General features: G+C 46.7%; 1 protein-coding gene across 3 annotated transcripts in view; it reads right to left on the reverse strand.

The window, feature by feature from the left end:
• TTC39C (tetratricopeptide repeat domain 39C) overlaps nt 1-18,820 on the reverse strand; it is a 115,816-nt gene that overhangs the window by 17,918 nt on the left and 79,078 nt on the right. For all 3 annotated transcript variants that reach the window (XM_075532575.1, XM_075532576.1, XM_075532574.1), the window contains exon 7: nt 1,806-1,899. In XM_075532575.1, the coding sequence (XP_075388690.1) occupies nt 1,806-1,899 (94 nt within the window). The remainder of the gene's footprint in view (nt 1-1,805; nt 1,900-18,820) is intronic.

Consider the following 18,820-nt stretch of genomic DNA (forward strand, 5'->3'; position numbering starts at 1 on the left):
ATCGAGTCCAGGGGACATGTGAAAAGGACATGCCTTGGTGTACAAGTGGGGGCTAATTGTTTTCATTTGGCAGTGGCCAGCAGGGCATAGCAGTCCTATGACCTTGGATAGAACACTTGAATGACAGGCAGAGTAGAGACGGCAGGCAGTACAGCATGGAATTGGAACAGGAAGTCCTGAGGCTAAGTCTCTGAGCATCCTTCAGCTCGAGCCTTCTCTCCTGCGTGGACCTTGGCGGGGAGGACTCGGAGAGGCCACTAGGGCTAGGCGGCTTCTGATTTTCAAGTCCTCTGAAACTCACTTCCTCCCCCACAATGGCCACAAAGCGGAATGCCAGACAAATTACACACAGATGTGTGCATTCTCCCTCTGGCTACAGCTCTTCGCTTCTCCCTCCGCCATCACAGGGTTAAAACCATTCAAGATCACAACTGTGTCCACAGCAGGTGTGGCATGTGACAGACACACTACGAGTGGCCAATGGGACACTCTCCCTGCTTTCCTCACTGCCCCTCTACAGAGCGCGCTCTGGGACCCGAGTTCTCTTTGCACCCCATCGTTACCGTCATGTCTTTCCCATGTGCTACACGATGTGAACCCTATGGTATAACCTCCTCTCAACTTGCAACTTCTCTAGCCTGTCAATCAGGTCACAGCTGGATGACCTCATTTGGAGGCGCGAAGGAGATAAACAGCTCACTAGAGGTCGGATACAATCACTCCCTACCAGACATTCCTATTGACAAGCCACATGGAGCTGGAGCTGGAGGAGCCACATGGAAACCCACACCAGAGCTAAGATGCTTCTACCACCACTGGATCCACAAGACTTTCCATCCACTGGCCTGTGATCTTCCTGTATCATTGCATGGCTGCATGAGTCTATAGAGGAATTTATGGACTAGTATTGACATAGGGGGTAATGTAGGATTTATGGACTTGAGCTGGACTGGGCTGGGATGTTTTCTTAATGTACAATTGTTCTTTGATATAAAATCCTCTCTTACACACACGAGTGTCTCCTTGGATTTCTCTAGTCATCCCAGACTAACACAAACTCCTTATTTGAAAAAAAAGAAGGGGGGGTGTCGGGATTTAGGTTCAAGTTCTCAGCCTAACGGGGCAACTGTGATCCCCCAGGATCCCAGTCTTAAGGATGCTTCGAGACTGGAGAGCAGAAGGGAAGCCAGCAAAGGACTGCCACCAGACTGTAGCAGGCGTGGGGGAGCAGACCTGGGGTCCACAGAGACCTCTAAGCCTGCTCGTGCATTTACCAGCTAACATTGCTGCAGTGCCTTTGGTCTGCCAGTCACACACCAGAGCCTTCAGAAAATGGTCATTTCTTCCCCTACTCACAATGGCCGGGGGCGCAGGGCAGGGCCAGGCAGCTCATGCCGCCGGCAACATGGCTCGGAGGCTAAAGAAACGTGTGGGAGCTTCAGCCCTCCTGGTGCAAGAGCTGGCACTAGGACGCCCCTGCCCCCCTCTCCCCTGGGCCCTGTTTGGTCTCCAGGAAGACTCCGAGAAACAAAGAGTAGGGAAGCCCACTGTGCTGTCCATTTAAACGCTCAGGAATGCGTACTGACCAACTCGTGTCACCTGGCCTGTTATCCTCAATTCCCACAGTCACGAAGAGCAAGGTCTCTGAGTGAAAGTCAGAGTGGCCAGGCCCTCGCTGGCTGCGTGTCGCTAACACGGCCATGCGCACGGCTGCGAGCATGGTGCAGGCGCGAGTGGAAGACACCAGGCGGGCAAGCACCGGGACCGTTTGAGAACGAGAGGCTGGACCAGACGTTCCTACGTACCGATCTCATACAGACACACGTGCTGGATTTCCCTCTGATCCACCGCCAGTTCCAAAGCCGTGTGGAAAGAAGTCAAGGCACTGTTGATTTGACACTGAGAGAGAGAGAAAGAGAGAGAGAGTTATTGGCCCAGCGCTTCCAATCATCACAATTCATGCTGTTTTATTTATTTATTTTTAAACCTTTAGGACTTTATTTCTGAAGGGAAGTCCCAATAGCCAAGCTATTATCATAGTAATTCACTATTCAAACCACATCGCGAGTTATGCAATCCCATTGTGTGAGTCCGGTTGACTAGAGAAACAAAGCCAGGGAGACTCACACTTGTGTCTGAGAAAGAGCTTTAGATACAAGAGTAACAATTCAGGCTATTTTAAAACAGAACAATGTAACTCCTTCCAAGAGCCTCCTTCCGGCTGCCACGGTGGATTCCACCAGAGGCGGTGAGCTCAGTACCACCTTCTGCTGCTTCATATCCCGACACCAAAGCAGTGCCCTCAAGGAGCCAGGGGGCGGAGGGGTGGCATGTTGGGCGCTAACTGCGAGGCCAGCAGTTCAAAACCACCAGCCGCTGCCCCTCAGGAGAAAGATAAGACTTTCTCCTCGTAAAGCATTACAGTCTTGGAAACTCACAGGGGCGGTTCCCCCCTGTCCTATAAAGTTACTCTAGGTTGGCATCGGCTCCAGGGCGGTGAGGCTGGTGTTTACTTTGTGTTGTTGTTCTGTTTCATGGTCATAGCTGCTTGCTAACCTAGCTCCATGTGACCAGGCAGGTTCTGCATGGACATGACCATTTCCCCCTTTGCTGTACACCTAAGCCGGCACAGGGAGAGTCTGTATCTCCAGCGGTGCCGAGTGAATGAATGAAGCCAGCCCCACTCGGCCCAGTCCTCGCTGATGGGCCCGCCCCTCTCTGTGCCAGGCAGCGAGCAGTGCAGTCTGCTTCCCTACCCTGGAAGACTGCTCTCCCATTGCTCCTGGCCATCACACCTCCCGCGCCCCACAGTGCAAACACCTCGGAGAATCCGGCTGGCACGGCAGTGGGTGCCACTTTCTCACCCGGCCGGGACCCCACACTCTCAAATGTCCCTTCTGCCCCTTCCTGAGTAAACGGAGTTCATCTTTTCTAGCATTTAGAATCTCTTTCAAAGTCTGGCCACTGAGGAGCACAAGCACCTGATAAGAGAGCCCAGAAAGCGGCATCAGGATAAGAAGGGGTGCAGTGCATCGAGCAGAGGCAGGAGCCTCCCCCGTCCATCAGTGGCCGGCCTGGGGTGGGGTGTGGTTGCTGTGATACCAGAGGTTCTCCCGCCAGGATTTCAGATACCAGCAGGTCACCCGTGGGGGGGGGGGCAGGTTTCTTAGCGCCTCCAGAAGGTGGGGATAGGTGTGACCATCTACTGCAGCCGAAGCAGCCAGTGAGCACCCCGAGAATCGCTGCGGGACCCCGTCTAACAGAGCGCTGGGAGGCGAGTCCCTGGGCCTGGAAAACCTAACAGCCAAACTCACTGCCAGGGCGTCCACGCTGCCTCCCGGCGACCCTGTGTGGAAGTGCCCCGGGGTTTCCGAGACTGCAGCTCCCATGGAGTGTGCAGAGGTTAGCAGCCAGACACAGAACCAAGATGGCCCTGGTTGAAGGCACTCAAACTCCCCAGGGGCAGCCATCGTGGACCCGGAGGGCCCAGCACTTGTGAAGACGGGAGGGACGGGTGTCATGCTGTTCTGCGGTGCGTGGGGTTGCCACGCAGACTCCACAACAACGGACAACAGCAGCGAACAAGAACAAACACAAATCCTAATCAAACACCCCAAAGTGAGCGTGGGCCGCCTCACCATGCCACCTATCCCACTGCCCAGCCGCAGGAGCCGCGGCCCCTGCCCAGACACCGCAGGGGCGAGCAATTCCTCTAGTCCTGCCCTCCTCTCCGTGGATTCCTTCTCAGCACTCCTCCGCCTCCTCCCTCCACAGGCAGCCAGGCGGGGGCAGAAAGGGTCAGGAAAGAGAAGCTGCAGAGGGCTCTTAGGGACCAGTTCTAGCCCTGCCGGCCCCTGCCTGCCCCAGCGCCAAGAGCCCCACAAGGCCCCCAGAGGAAGCTCTGCGGCACAAATGTACTCCTGAGTCAGCAAGGTCATCTCAGAACAGGCTGTGACTGGGCGGTGTAAGCCAAAGAACTCATTAACCAAGGCCAAGGCTGGATCAATGCCCGCTCACCCCAGAGCAACAACCCACGCTCTGCTGACAGGGAGGTCCCACCCAGAGCACGCACTACTTCCTCACTTTCATAAAAGCTGACTAGAGTAATCGGAAAAGACATGAACCACCCAGTCGATAATTCCTGTTCACAAGTAACTTCAATCCCACCCAGCCACGGCTCCGAAGACATTTCCATTGGCAACAGTTACACAATCAAACTAACCAAAAGGAGTCATTTCTCAGTCATTCTTTTATGAAGCGAGAGAGAGAGAGAGAGAGAGAGAGAGAGAGAGAGAGAGAGAGAGAGAGAGCCCACACACAAAGATCTCAACTCTCATTACAACCCACCTTGAACTTCTTCTCTGGGTCAACAGTCCTCCTCCCCCCGCCATTGCATATTGACCTGACTTAGCAGTTACCCAGAAACCACTGCTGCAGGGGTTCTGCTGGGCACACATTTTCCTATTGACCGGGTAATTACCCTCAGTCACCACAATCTGGATGAGTCATGACCACTGATCTGTCCCCAGCTGCAAGTTCAGACAGAGTGATGCCACACTGCCCTCTGGAAGAGAGACAAGCATTCTGAAAACCTTGCCAATCCACCTATACCAAGGCTGGATCCTCCTCTAGAGAGGCAGAGACATGTCCAAACAATGCCTGGAATCCAAGTTAAGAAACAAAAGCAACAAGTAACAATGGGATCAATATTGTCTTTTTAAAAAAGTCAAAAAACCCTTTCAAAACCTAAAACAGGCAAGTATTCCTTGGATTTGCAGGTAAAGAAGAGGAAAACCAAAAAGGTTAAAAATAAGTTACTCAAGGTCAACAAGTTAGAAATGGACTACTATTCAAACTCCATTGCCTGCCTCCGAAGGGAGCCAGGGGGCATGTCTGTTGTTGGCTGAGGGTTTCCCCCAAAGTATCAGGTCTTCATCTCTCCCCAAGCTCCCAAACCGAAATCACTGTCATGGAGTCAGTTCTAACTCACAGCAACCCAAGAGGGCAGAGCGGAAATGACCCTTTGCGTTTCACGACAACAGAAAGCTGCACCTTTCGACCAAGTGGGTTCCAACTCTAGGTTCAAACTCCTGTGCCCAGTAGCCCAGTGAGGCACCCACGATTCCACCGGGCGCCATCTAACCTCGATAGCCTATAAGTAGAACCTTTATTGGAGAAGGTGTTGGTTGATGGAGGAAGGAGTGGAGTAAGGAATGTGAGACCGGGAAATTGTCCTGGATTAGACAGGAAGGGCTTACATGCAATCACGTGTACCCAGAGAGAGAGGAGAAGGCGGTGTGACCGTGGGACAGAGATGACGGGATGATGAGGCCACGGACCAGGAGATGCCCCTAGAAGCGGTTAGAAACGAGAACTTCACATGGTCCCTGACGGAAGCGCGGTCCTGCTGATGCCTTGATTTCACTTCAGTAAACGGGTTCTTAATTTCCTGCCTCCAGAACTGTAGGAAATAAACTTCTGTGGTTGAAAGTCACCAGTTTTGTAGAACGCTGAGACATAATCCTAGGAAATGCAGGATATTTCATTTAAAATATTAACTGTAATGAAAACCCATCTGTGACAGTTGATTGTGCCAGCCTGGCCGATAAACACAAGTAGGATTAACTGAAGGCCGGAGGGATAAATGGCTTGGTGAGCCTCGCCTCGCTTGTTCTGTGCCTCAGTTTAAAGGGGTGCACTACCTGTGGGGTGCCTGTGCAGAAGGAGAAGCAGAAGTAAAAGAAGCAGGGGTAGAAGTTAGAGAGAAAGAAAACAGAAGTAGAAGAAATGGCAGAAGCAGCAAAGAAATGGAAGAAAAAAAACAGAATAGAAGAAAAGGCAGACGAAGTAGAAGTACAAGTGGCAGAAGCAGAAAGAGGACCAGTAACAACAGTATCTATTTAGTTATTTGCAGCAAATCCAGAATTTCCTTTGCAGAGTAGAAGAATGACCAGGGGAGAAATTCTCTCGCCAGCAAATGAGCTGCGTTTTACATCGCAAGTCAGTCTCTGCTTCCATGACCAGTATTGTAATAGAACTTAGAAGCACTCAGAGACCCGGTTAGGGGTTGAACGACAAGAGCCGCCACGAGGTCTGGGACGATCCTGCTCGCTCACTCACTGAGAAGCACAATGCGCAGCCCTGAAAATCCTGGGGATAGCGTGTTCTTTGTTTTTCATCAAAATAATTGTAGGTAAAAGTGATCTGTGGGTGGTTTTATGATTACAAACGAGAATACCCAGAACATAGCAAAGAGCGAAGACGACCTCCACTCTCCGTTGAATTCTGACATACCTGCACATGCCCTGGCTGGTCTGACGAGAATTAGGAAAACAGACAACAGTGGTATGAAAAGCCACTCAGGAAAGAAGTAGACCTTACAGTGGAGGCTTCTGCCTCGTAAGTTGTGAAATGACTTGCGCTGCTACAAAATCACTCTATGACTGTTTTCTCGCTTGTAAAGCAAGGAACACGCGCTGGCTGGCTCTCACACGCCTGGAGTGTGCAGAGCAAAGAGCCCAAGTCCCTGCCAAGTTCAATGCCGCTGTTGGCAGCGGGAAGTGAGAGGATATTGCTTAAGGGGCGCTGAGCCTCTGTTATGGAGTTTGGAAAGAGAGGGAGGTGGGGGTTACACAATAGTGGGAATCATTATGTCACTGGACTGTGTGTGCAGAAACAGCTGGAAAAGGGGAACGTTCTGCAGATGTGTGAGGGCTTCAAAGTCTGTGGGAAACACCCACTAGCTTTTCACCCATTTCTCCATGAACTTTGTGAAGACCTGTGTGTGTGTGTGTATGTGTGTGACAGAGAGAGAGAGAGAGAGAGAGAAGGCTTCAAACATTTGTGGAAACATAGAATGAAAAAAAAATGGGCTTTCCCCACAAGCTTTTGGATACACACACATGGCTTTACCATAATGGCATTTTAAAGGATGATACAGGATCTCTCTGAAGGACAGCCTGCCTTCTGTGGAGCCCCCACTAGAGAGGGGAGAGGGAGGTGTGCCCCACCGTCCACCCAGGGCTGTGTCTGGGCGGCTAGCTCCTGGTAGATGGCCCTCAGTTGAGAACAGGTCCAATGCTGGACATTTCGTGTTACTTATTTCCATTTTATTTTCCAAGCATTGTGGGTGTGTAGGGAAAGTTGTGGTGCTTGGAGTCGACTTTATGTAGTGTCTTCCAGCCGTGAGTTCTCCTGGCTTCATGGCTGATCGTGTTGCTCCTGAGTTTCCAGAGAAACATTCAAATCAGCTGCAAACGATGGCCGCTCCGTCACATGCTTCACAGAATGGGGGGAGCCCATACCTGACATCCTCTGGCTTCCCTATTACCAGTAGACAAGCCCCGCCCCCATCTTTCTTTACCGAATGCTGACACCAACTGTTCCTGCCGCAGAACTCCACTTCTCTGCTGGGGCGGGTCAATCATTTGTTGCAAGGGTCACACAGAGCAGAGCTCACAGACAACATTCGAGCGTAACGGGGCTTATTAGGGAGTTAGCAGGTCGCCAAAACTCAGGATCAGTGAATAATGATCTAGTCACTAGTCCACAGCAGTGCCCGCCCATAGACAGCAGCCAAGCTTCTCTCTGGTCCTCAGCCTCTCAACCACACAGTCCCTCGTCTTCTTCCCCCATGGACCCCCTGCTTTGGCTCATAGTCTGTGCTGCTGCTCTGTTCTGTCTCAGGGCCTCGTCTTGGCTCCTTTGCTGTGTCCCAGGATCTCTGTGCTTCAGCCCCGGTGTCTCTGGTCTTGGCCTCCACCACTTCAGACAGGGAACTCAAACAGGTTCTCCTAGTGACTCTTCTTCGGCTGCTCCTGGCATTTCCCCTGGTATCCGAGATGGCGCTTATGCACCGAGAACTGGCTCTGTGGTTTCTGTCTAGCAACAGGCCCTATTCCCAATGAAATAAAGGGTGTGACTTCCCGGAGACTGAATCCCACGTTAACCCTCTCCTACCAGCACAGCAGAGACCCTCTCTCCACAATGGCATCATACCCACAGGCACAGGGGTTAGAATCTACAACACATCACACAGGAATTATGGCTAGGAGCGCCTTATTAATAGACTTCTTAATGTGCTAACTAGGACATGGGCTGAGAGGCCCAAACCAACTTCGCCACTGTTGAGCGGATTCCTACTCCCAGTGGGAGAAGAATGGTCCCTGTGACTTTCTGAGACTGTGAACTCCTTCTGGGAGCAGGATGCCTCACCTTGCTCCTGAGGAACAGCAGGTGGTTCTGAGTTAGCAGCCCAACAGGTAACCACGACATCACCTGTACTTGGAAGGAGGCTGACCTAGAGTTTTCTGCTTTACGTGCTCTTCCTGATGACTACAGGGTAATGCCACAGTGGTAGAATGAGTTGGAAACAATTTTGTTTTTACCTGTGCTCTAAAATGATGCCAACTAATGGTTCATTTAAAGTCTTACCATTCCACTGAACACTTAATTTAAAAAAATTTAATCACAATTAAAATGTTCTTCCTTAATAGGCACGCTGTGTACCAAACAACTCAATCAATGGCATCACATTTCAGAGGCAACTTAATAGCTAACAGAATTTTGGACCTTGGGAAATCATTTGTTTTCATTTTTACTCTCAGGGGGGATACTGAAATAAATGAATTCCTATAACTAAAATGCTCTTAAGCAAGGTAGCTTGTTTGTTTTTCTCTGTCTTGTTTCTGTGCATATTATCTCTGCAGGCCTATCAAGATAAGACAGGCGGGATAAACACTCTGAGAAAACAATGGGATCCACGGTTCCAGGGGCACATGGGAGAGGGAGAGTTGGGGGGAAAGAAATGGTGTTAACAAACCCAGGGACAAGGGAACAACAAGTGATCCAAAATTGATGGCAAGGAGGGTGTAGGAAGCCTGACAGGGCTTGATGAAGGGCAATGTGACCGAGAGGAAATACCAAAACCCAAATGAAGGCTGAACATGATAGTGGAACGAGGGGAAAGTAAAAGGAAATAGAGGAAAGAACTAGGAGGCAAAGGGCATTTATAGAGGTCTAAATACAGGCACATACATATGTAAACATATTTATATATGATGATGGGAAATAGATCTATGTACATATATTTATAGATTTAGTATTAAGGTAGCAGATGGATATTGGGTTTTTATTCAAGTTCTCCCTCAACACAAGAACACTTTGTTCTAATTTTCTGCTCACCTTCCCAACAAGATCACTAAAGACAAAATGGTTGCATAAGCAAATGTGGTGAAGAAAGCTGATGGTGTCCAGCTATCAAAAGATGTAGTTTCTGGGGTCTTAAAGTCTTAAAGGTAAAAAAGTGGCCATCTGGCTCAGAAGCAACAAAACCCACATGGAAGAAGCACAGCATCCTGTGTGATCATTAGGTGTCAATAGGATCAGGTATCAGGCATCAAAGACCCAGAACAAAAAATCATATCATTGTGAATGAGGAGGATTTTGGAATGGAGACCCAAAGCACACCTGTAGGCATTTGGACATCCCCTTACAGAAGGGTCTCGGGGAGGAGACGAGTCAGGGTGCAGTGTAGCACCGATGAAACATACAACTTTCCTCTGGTTCTTTAATGCTTCCTCTTCCCCCACTATCATGACCCCAACTCTACCTTACAAATCTGGCTAGATCACAGCATGTACATGGGTACAAATAAGAGCTGGAAACACAGGGAATACAGGACAGATAAACCCCTCAGGATCCATTTTGAGAGTAGCCATACCAGGAGGGGAAGGGGAAGGTGGGGGGATAAAAGGGGAACCAATCACAATGATCTACCTATAACCCACTTCCAGGGGGATGGACAACAGAAATGTGGGTGAAGGGAGACATTGGTCAGTGTAAGACATGAAAAAATAATTTATAAATTATCAAGGGTTCATGAGGGAGGCAGGGTGAGGGAGGGGAGAGAAATGAGAAGCAGATACCAAGGGCTCAAGTAGAAAAAAAATGCTTTGAAAATGATGATGGCAACAAATGTGCTTGACACGATGGATGGATGGATGGATGGATGCATTGTGATAAGAGTTGTATGAGTCCCCAATAAAATTATTTTTTTAAAAAGAATAGAATGAAAGAAAGGTAACTCGTCTTTACAATTAGCTGGCTAGTAATGTGTACTACTAATCACTCTGGAAACAAATCACGCTGTTGTTTTCATTGTTCAGGGCAAGCACTTCCAGTGACTAGCAATTACATTTCTCACCAAATGTTTCAGACCCACCTGGAGACATTGCGTATTGTATCGATCAGGCATAATTAAGATCCTACCACAAATATACAAGTATGTACTCTTGCCTAAAAGCCAATAAACACATGTGGGCACTCTTTTTGTAGCGACAGGGATGGCAGAAAACGAAATGAGTCATATGTAGGGATGGAGGAGTTGACTACCGGGGACATTTCCTACCCAATTTTAAAAACGAAGGCTTTCCTGATTATGTCTGCATCATTATTCCCCTCTTTTAAAACTCTCCAGAGAGCAACGGCCTCCAAAGTACAAAAAGCAAGACACAGGAGGATGAATTTGGTTTGGAGTCGGTGTGCATGACACCTGGGGTATATTCTGCTTCCATTCTGCTCCCCTCAAAGAATTTCACCAGCCAGGCCCAGCTGGGAAAATGGAAGCCAACCCAACTCAACCCAGTGCCATCGAGTCAATTCTGACTCACAGCGACCCTATGTAGGGTTTTCAAGACTGTAAACCTTTACAGGCCTAGACAGTCTCCCACAGAGTAGCTGGTAGAGTTGAACCACCAACCTTCTAGTTTGAAGACCAGCGCCTAATCCATAGTGCAAACCAGGGCTCCTAACCAAGGTGGGGGGCAGTGACAATAAATGCATAAACCCAGCAAAAGACTCCCTTTTCTAGAAGTGTCAAAGGAATGGGAACGGAAGCAAGGTGATGCTTCCGGGGGAGAGGGGGGGCTGCCCCAGACTAGAACGCCAACATTCCAAACCAAATCCACTGCCAGCACCATGATCCCGACTCAGAGCGACCCTATAGGACAAGCCAGAACTGTCTCAGTGGGTTTCTGAGACTATTTATGGGAGGAGAAAGCCACATCTTTCTCTAGAGGTTTTGAGCTTGCAGTTAGCAGTCCAATACATAACCACTATGCCAGCAGGCCTGCTGACCAGGTTGCCAGGAGACCTCACATTCCAGGGTCTCCTCAATCTGTCACATAAACCCGGCTTCCCAAACCAGCCATTTCCTTTTGTACTGCGTCCAAACGGTAGTTAACGCTAAGGGGAAAAAATAGCTCAAAAAACCAGGTCACCACCCAGAGGCTGGAGTGCAGGAGGAAGGCCATACCCATGAACCTGGTGTGCCTCAGGATTTGGCAGTGTGAAGGTCTCATTCCTGAGAATGCTAACTGGCCTGCTCCCCCTCTCCCGTTATCTCAGTGCACACTTTCAATGGATCTGATTCCAGTCTGTCTTTCTCTGGGCGGCCAGGCTTCTTCTGAGACGCATGGCAGGGTAGCCCAGGAGAGCTGCTTGGGGCCTGTAGTGGCACCTGCCACATCCATGCAAAAAGCAGAATGCCCACGGGCTTATGGGGAGATACAGGGGGGCACTGCCAACTGTCAGGGTGCCTTTCTTTAGGGACCCTCAAGTGTGCGCTGGGAATTTTGAGTGTCCTGCTTTGCTTTACAACTTCTCTGGCCCAAACTATAAAAGCACAGTATCTCAATTTCCCTGAGAATATGGCCCTGCAGTTTTTTCTTGTAGGTGATGAGGGTGGGCAGATAAGGTGCCTGCCTGTCTGCTTGCTAAGGTATGGGAATGTATACATATACAGCAATCTGTGTATCCTGGGGGAGGGCCCAGTGAAGTAGTGGGTTATGAACTGGCCTGCTAATTGCTAGACCAAGAGTTTGCAACCACCAGTCACTCCATGGGAGAACGATGAGGCTTTCTATTCTGTAAAGATTTACAACTTCAGAAACCCACAGGGGCAGGTCTACCTTGTCCTCTCAGACCATTAGGAGCCAGAATCAACTTGATGACATTGAGCTTGGTTTGGGTTTGGGGTATCCTGGGTGGGATAAATGGTAAACAGGCAAAAGGTTCACTTCCAGAAGGCTGTAAGTTGGAATTCACTGAGACAGGGATGCCTCAAACATACACATCTATCAATCGACTCACAGCAAAGGCAGCCACTCAGCACGGTGCGTCTCTGCCACATGTGGGGGCCCCTTGGCTCAGCCCTGACTCAGTGGTAACTGGCTGCTTTGGGTCCTAGTCCAGTGCACCTATGCTCATTCCGTTTTGATTAGCTGGTCCTATCATACGCTGTACAAATAGTAGCTCACCTACCTCGCAAGGTGTTTGCCAATTTCCTCATGGACCAACCGTTTATAAGGGACCTGTTTCTCTAAGCCTTTTTCAGTACCGAATGATTTTTCTTTTCGTCTTCATTTTTCAAACATTTCCAGGTTAGCAAGTTTATTTTAGAAAAGAAAACAAATAAAATTATAATACTTCCATAACCAAATTGTTAGTGTCGAGAAAATAGCCATTATTAACACATTATGAGTAAGAAACCTCCCTTTAAGCCAGTTTATGAACTCTTGGGTTTTTCTCTAAATTTCATTTGCATTATTTGTATTTTATTATAAGTAAAATTCAGTGTATTAAAATTTGAAGTTAATTTTAATAGAAAAGAAACTATATCCTAGAAGTCTCCTTTTGTGGAAAATTAACTTTCCTAGAAAAAAATTAACTCCACTTCAAAGCCTGTGATGCTACAGACTTTTTTTTTAGTTTGTCAAAAGACCTCCTGCAGGCATTTAATGTGAATTTACACTAGATTATGTTTTGAACAATTTAATATTTAGTAATATAATCATTTGGGGATTATGATTTAATTTTATAAAACCTCAATATGAACTGAGGATGACTTATTTTGCATTTTCTGCGTGAGTGAATTTATTGCCTATTTGAGATTTGTTATATAATATGTCCTGTTCTGAGCTAGAATTATCTCCTTTTGGATTTACTTTTGATTATTATTAAACACTTTTATTGGGGGCTCTTAGATCTCGTATCACAACCCATACATTCATCCAGTGTGTCAAGCACATTTACACATATGCTGCCATCATCATTTTCAAAGCATTCTCCTCCCACTTGAGCCCCTGATATCAGCTCCCCATTTCTTCCCCCTCCTTCCTCCCCTGCCACACTCCCTCACTAACCCGTGATAATTTATAATTATTATTTTGTCACGTCTTACACTGGTCAATGTTTTCCTTCACCCACTGTTTGGTTGTCCATCCCCCAGGGAGGGGGTTATATATAGATCCTTGTGATCGATTCCCCCCTTTCTACTCCATCTTCCCCTTACCCTCCTGGTATCACTACTCCCATTATTGGTCCTGAGGAGTTTACCTGTCCTGGATTCCCTGTGTTTCCAGTTCTTATCTGTACCAGTATACATCCTCTGGTCTACTCGGATTTGTAAGGTAGAATTGGAATCATGATAGTAGGGGAAAGAAGCATTAAAGAACTAGAGGAAAGTTGTATGTTTCATCGGTGCTATACTGCACCCTGACTAGATCATCTCCTCCCCGAAACCCTTCTGTAAGGGGATGTCAGTTGCCTATAGATGGGCATTGAGTCTCCACTCTACACTCCCCCTCATTCACAATGATATGATTTTTTTTCTTTGATGCCTGTGGGCTTTGTTGCTTCTTAGCCAGATGGCTGCTTGCTTATCTTCAAGCCTTTAAGACCTCTGATGCTGTATCTTTTGATAGCCAGACACCATCAGCTTTCTTCACCACATTTGCTTATGGACCCGCTTTGTCTTCAGTGATCATGCCAGGAAGGTGAGCATCACAGAATGCTGGATTATTAGAACATAGTGTTCTTGTGTTGAGTGAGTACTTGAGTGGAGGCCCAATGGCCATCTGCAACCTTAATTCTTCACATGTAGCTATAAGTACATAGATCTATTCCCCTCTTGTTATATATAAATATATTTACATATGTACATGCCTGTATTTAGGCCTCTATAAATGTCCATTGCCTCCTGGGTCTTTCCTCTATCTCCTTTTACTTTCCTCTTGTCCCAACATCATGTTCAGCCTTCATTCGGGTTTACTAATTCCTCATTGCTACATTGCCCTTGATTAAGCCCCCCTAGGCATCCTATGCCCTTCTCTCCATTGATTTTAGTTCACTTTTCCCTGGGTTGTCCCCCACCCTTCCTTTCTCCAACCTCCCCTTTTACCGTATCCCCTGGAACCATGGGTCCCATTCTTTTCATCTCCAAATTATTTATCCCGCCTCTCTTATCGAGATAGTCATGCAGAGACATTAAGAAAGCGCAAAAAACAGCCAAAGTCAAACAAAACAACAAAGGAAGCCCAAACCAACAAAAGCAATAACAACAACAAAACAAAAAAAAAAAACAAAAACAAAAAGAAAGCCAGTCACAAAAATGGAAAAACCTGTAAATAGTTCAAGGTCTGTTTGTTGGCCATTACGAGTGTTCAGGTTGAGTCTGATGTGGTGCCACACTCTGTCTCCAAAGTATGTTTTTGGTATTCCCCTGGGGATTTCATCACTTTGCTCCCCTTGCTGTTCTGTTGCGTACTCTTAGTGTTTCGCCCCAGTGTGATGGGGTCAGATTGGGCACCATTCCTGCACTGCGTCCCCCGTAGTGCTATGGGTCAGTGAGGGATATCATTTCTTGTGGTGGGGCTGGCCCTATCGTCCTCTCTGTGCATTGTCTGCTCCAAGCAAGAATATCGTCCTCGGGGCTTGGTGGGCCAGGATGTGTTCCCCTCCTTCTCCATCCCTTTTCCTTTCCACTTTGTGCTCTTATTAGATGTGCCCCTCTTCCCAAGATGTAGCTCCAGTGCTGTCCTCTGAAGTGCATTCTTCTGAGGTGGGAGTGTGGGGGTAGGGGCGTGGTTGTTCACATAGTTGGGATTGGGGTCGGCTCCAGCCCGTAACACTTGATGGAGTAGAAAGCCTCATCTTTCTCCCACAGAGCTGCTGGTGGTTTCGAACTGTTGACCTTGGGGTTAGCAGCCCAGCACGTTAGCACTGCACCACTGGGGCACCCTGTCTCATACTCATGAGAATGGCTATCCTTCACACAATGGAAAAACACAAATACAGCTGGGGCATGGAGAAATTGGAAGCCTCACATGCTGCTTGTGGGATTCAAACTGGAGGCGTTTGGCAGCTCCTCAAAAAACGAGCCAGGTGTCACAGACTCAATAGGAGCAAGTTTGTAGTTTGCGCATATGACCCGGCAATCCTAATTTTAGAAGCACCCTCTAGAGAAGTTAAAAAGGATTCAAACAGAGACTGGTGTGCCCATGTTTGTCGTAGCATCATTCAGCAGTCAGCAGACTGGAAACTAGCCAGAGGCACAGCGACAGAGGGGCTGGGTCAACAGCGTGTCACGCAGGCACCCTCAGAACAGCACACAGCATGGAAGCAGTGCCGTACTGATCCATGTGATGATGGGCACGGACCTCAAAAACAGGATGCAAATGAAAGAAGCCCCAAACCAAGAGCCACGTAGTATTTTATGATCTCTCTCATATAAAACGGAACAGGCAAGGGCATGGAGAGAGAAAGTCAACATGAGGGGCCCTCGGGGTGGGGTGAGGGGGAATAGGGAGTTACTTCTTGTTGGGTAGAGAGTTTGTGTCTGGGGTGATGGAAACATTTTGGAAACTGATCATGGTCACCTTGTCCAGTAATTTAAATATAATTAATGACACTGAACTGCACACTTAAAATGGCTAAGATGGCAAATTTATATCACAATTATTTTACCCCAGTGAGAGTTAAAACATTTTAAAGTGACTAAAAAGAAGAGAGAGTGAGAGATGGAGTAAGTGAGAATGAGGATGTCCCCCACAAGGCCACTTAGGCAGAAAGGAGGAGCCAGGCCCCATCCTGCGTCCCGGGTCCACAGTGAGTACTCAGTCTCATACTCTGTCACGCCCAGGAAAAGGCCACAGGTGACAGGGAAGGGCCTCAGCAAGGAGGGTGTCACCACACAGTGACTGATTGACATGAATGTAACTATAGTGAATGTTAACGTTAGACAACAGACATGGAACTGAAGACTGGACACTACCCATCTAATCTCTCCCACGACTGCCCAGCACTGCAGACACCCCCATCCATGCCAAGTTAACAGGAGTGCAGACATGCAGGCCGGGTTTCAAGAGCTACCATCAAATCCCAGAACCAGACCCCTCACACGCCACTATTTCCAATAAGATAAATATGCTCTAATAGAGTACTCGGAAAAGAAACCGAAAAAGTTAAATGAACAAACATTAGAAATAAAGTGACATTTAAGATACTTAACAGCAATGAGTGACAGGAAAAGAGCTTTCACATGTCGAGTTTAGAATTGATTACATTGACTTGGCTTCTCCCAAATGTACAAAAGATATTCTGTTGACTTGCTCATCTCTAAGAAGAAATCAGTTCTTCATTCCTAAAGCTCAATGGGAACAAGCCCTTCTGAAGATTAAAAATGCATGTGTTATAGACACACACCCAGGCGCAGTAAATTCATAGGGAAATTGCAAAGAGCAGAGGCTGCAGTAGGTAGAGCTGGATGAGAAGATAAGGTCTCCACACCAGCTCTTCTTTATTCCACAGTAACTGCACAGAGGCACATCAGGCCTTACCTGGACTCCTGTGCACTTGTACCCACAGAACCTCTCTATGCACAAATCCCCCAAGTCTCTTAATGGTACAATAAAGGGTGCCTGGATTTTGGAGAATATCGAATAGACTATAGACAAACGGAAGAACAAACACATCTGTCTTGGAAGAAGCGTACTAGAATGCTCCTTAGAAGCGAAGAGGGTGAGACTTTGTCTCTGGGACTTGGGACATGTTATCAGGAGGGACAAGTCCTGAAGAAGGACATCCGCTTGGTAAGAGGAAGACTCTCGAAGAGATGGACTGACACAATGGTTACAATGGGCTCCCACCTCACAGTTGTGAGGCTGACAGGACTGGTCCATGCTGTGTGACTCGGTGCTGGCTCAATGGCACTAAGCAGCACGCAGCAATGAAGAGCGCTACTCAGGGAGGAGTCAGAAATATTACAAGTATAATATCAATTAGAACCTCCCTGTGCTGTGCTACTCATCTAGGACCTCATAAACTAATAGCTAAATACACATGAATGAATAAATGCATAAAGTATACAGTATTTTACAGGTTCAATAATGATGGGTTTGCTTGTTTAAAAGACATTGTAAAATTACAACTATGAAAACGATGCTACAGTCACCACTCTGTATGTGTTTGGATGCATAGCCAATGCATAAAGTTATTTCAAAAACAGATTTTTTGGAAAGAATTTAATTTAATACAGGAAAATACTCGTGAATCTACAGTGTTAATAGCCAAGAATGACAGTAAGGATCAGGATTATATCGCATGTACATCTCAGACATCCAAAGATTTATGAGACTACAAAAAGATTGTTAAAGAATCCATTGCAATTTAAATTAGAATTGTCTATGCATTTCTATTTGTGAAAGAAAGGTACATTTATTTCTGAAGAAGTCTATCATGACAGTAAATGTTTGAATGTCTAAAATTTCCTCACTACTATATAATTCTCAAAATGCAAGTAATAGAAGAGGAAAAATGTATGATAAGCCTAACTAAAGACTATGATACATTTAGAATTTGGACAAAAGGAAAATATTTCTTGCTTAAAATTCATCAAACTTGGCTGAATCAACAGTTTATGTCCAAAGGAAAGAAGATATATAGTCAAAGAGAAATGACATATCCTTAGTAATCCTTGGTAATCCTTGAGGGGATTACCTTTAATCTTTATTGAGATATGATTACAGCATCATTCAATACACTGATTTAAAGTGTACAATTGAATAGTTTTTAGATATCCACCAGATGCATAATCCTCACTGAGAAGCTGAGAATATTTCCTTCACTCCACAATGAAATTCATATCCATTAGCCGTCAGTCATTCCACATTTTCTCCCACCCACCTCTACTCCAAGCAAGCAATAATTTCTGCTTCTACAGACTGACTTATTCTGCAGACGTCACATGAGTAAAAAAATGCAATTATGGCCTTTTGTGATTAGCTTAGCATGGTTTTGAAATCTGTCCATGTCGCGGCATCCGTCCTGCTTCCATCCTTTTTATTGGCTGGATAGTTTTCCATTGATTGGAAATGTCACACTTTGTTTACCCAGTTTTCAGTTGAAGAACCTTTAAATTATTTCTATTTTTCAGTTATGATGAGTAAGAATATGGACATACGTTTTCATTTCTCTTGGGTTTTTCAACTTTTTGAGAAACCACCAAAGTGTTTTCCTAAGGGACTGAACAGTTTCACATTCCCACCAGGAATACACGGGGGCTCCAACGTGTCTACTTCCTCTCCAGCACGGTGTGCTCCCTCTTTTACTAGAGCCACCCAAGTGACGTTGACCTTGTCATTTTGATTTGCATCTCCTTAATGGTTTTTTATATTAGGCATCTTTTCATGTAATTATTGGCCATTTGCACATCTTTGAAAAAGTGTCAATTCAGATATTTTGCCCGTTGTTTGACTGGGTTATTTGTCTTTCTATGTTTGCAATGTAAGATTCCTTTATATATTCTGGGTACAAGTCCCTTATCACATACGCAATTTGCAGCTATTTTCTCCCCTTCTATAAATTGACTTTTCAATTTTTGATGACATTATTCGGAACCCAAAGTATTCAGTGTTGCTGTAGTCTAGTTTTTCTTTGTTTGTGCTTTTATGTGTCATTTCTAATAAGCCATCGAGCGTATAGT

The sequence above is a fragment of the Tenrec ecaudatus genome, chromosome 15, assembly GCF_050624435.1.
Source record: "Tenrec ecaudatus isolate mTenEca1 chromosome 15, mTenEca1.hap1, whole genome shotgun sequence".
In the NCBI taxonomy this organism is placed as follows: domain Eukaryota; kingdom Metazoa; phylum Chordata; class Mammalia; order Afrosoricida; family Tenrecidae; genus Tenrec; species Tenrec ecaudatus.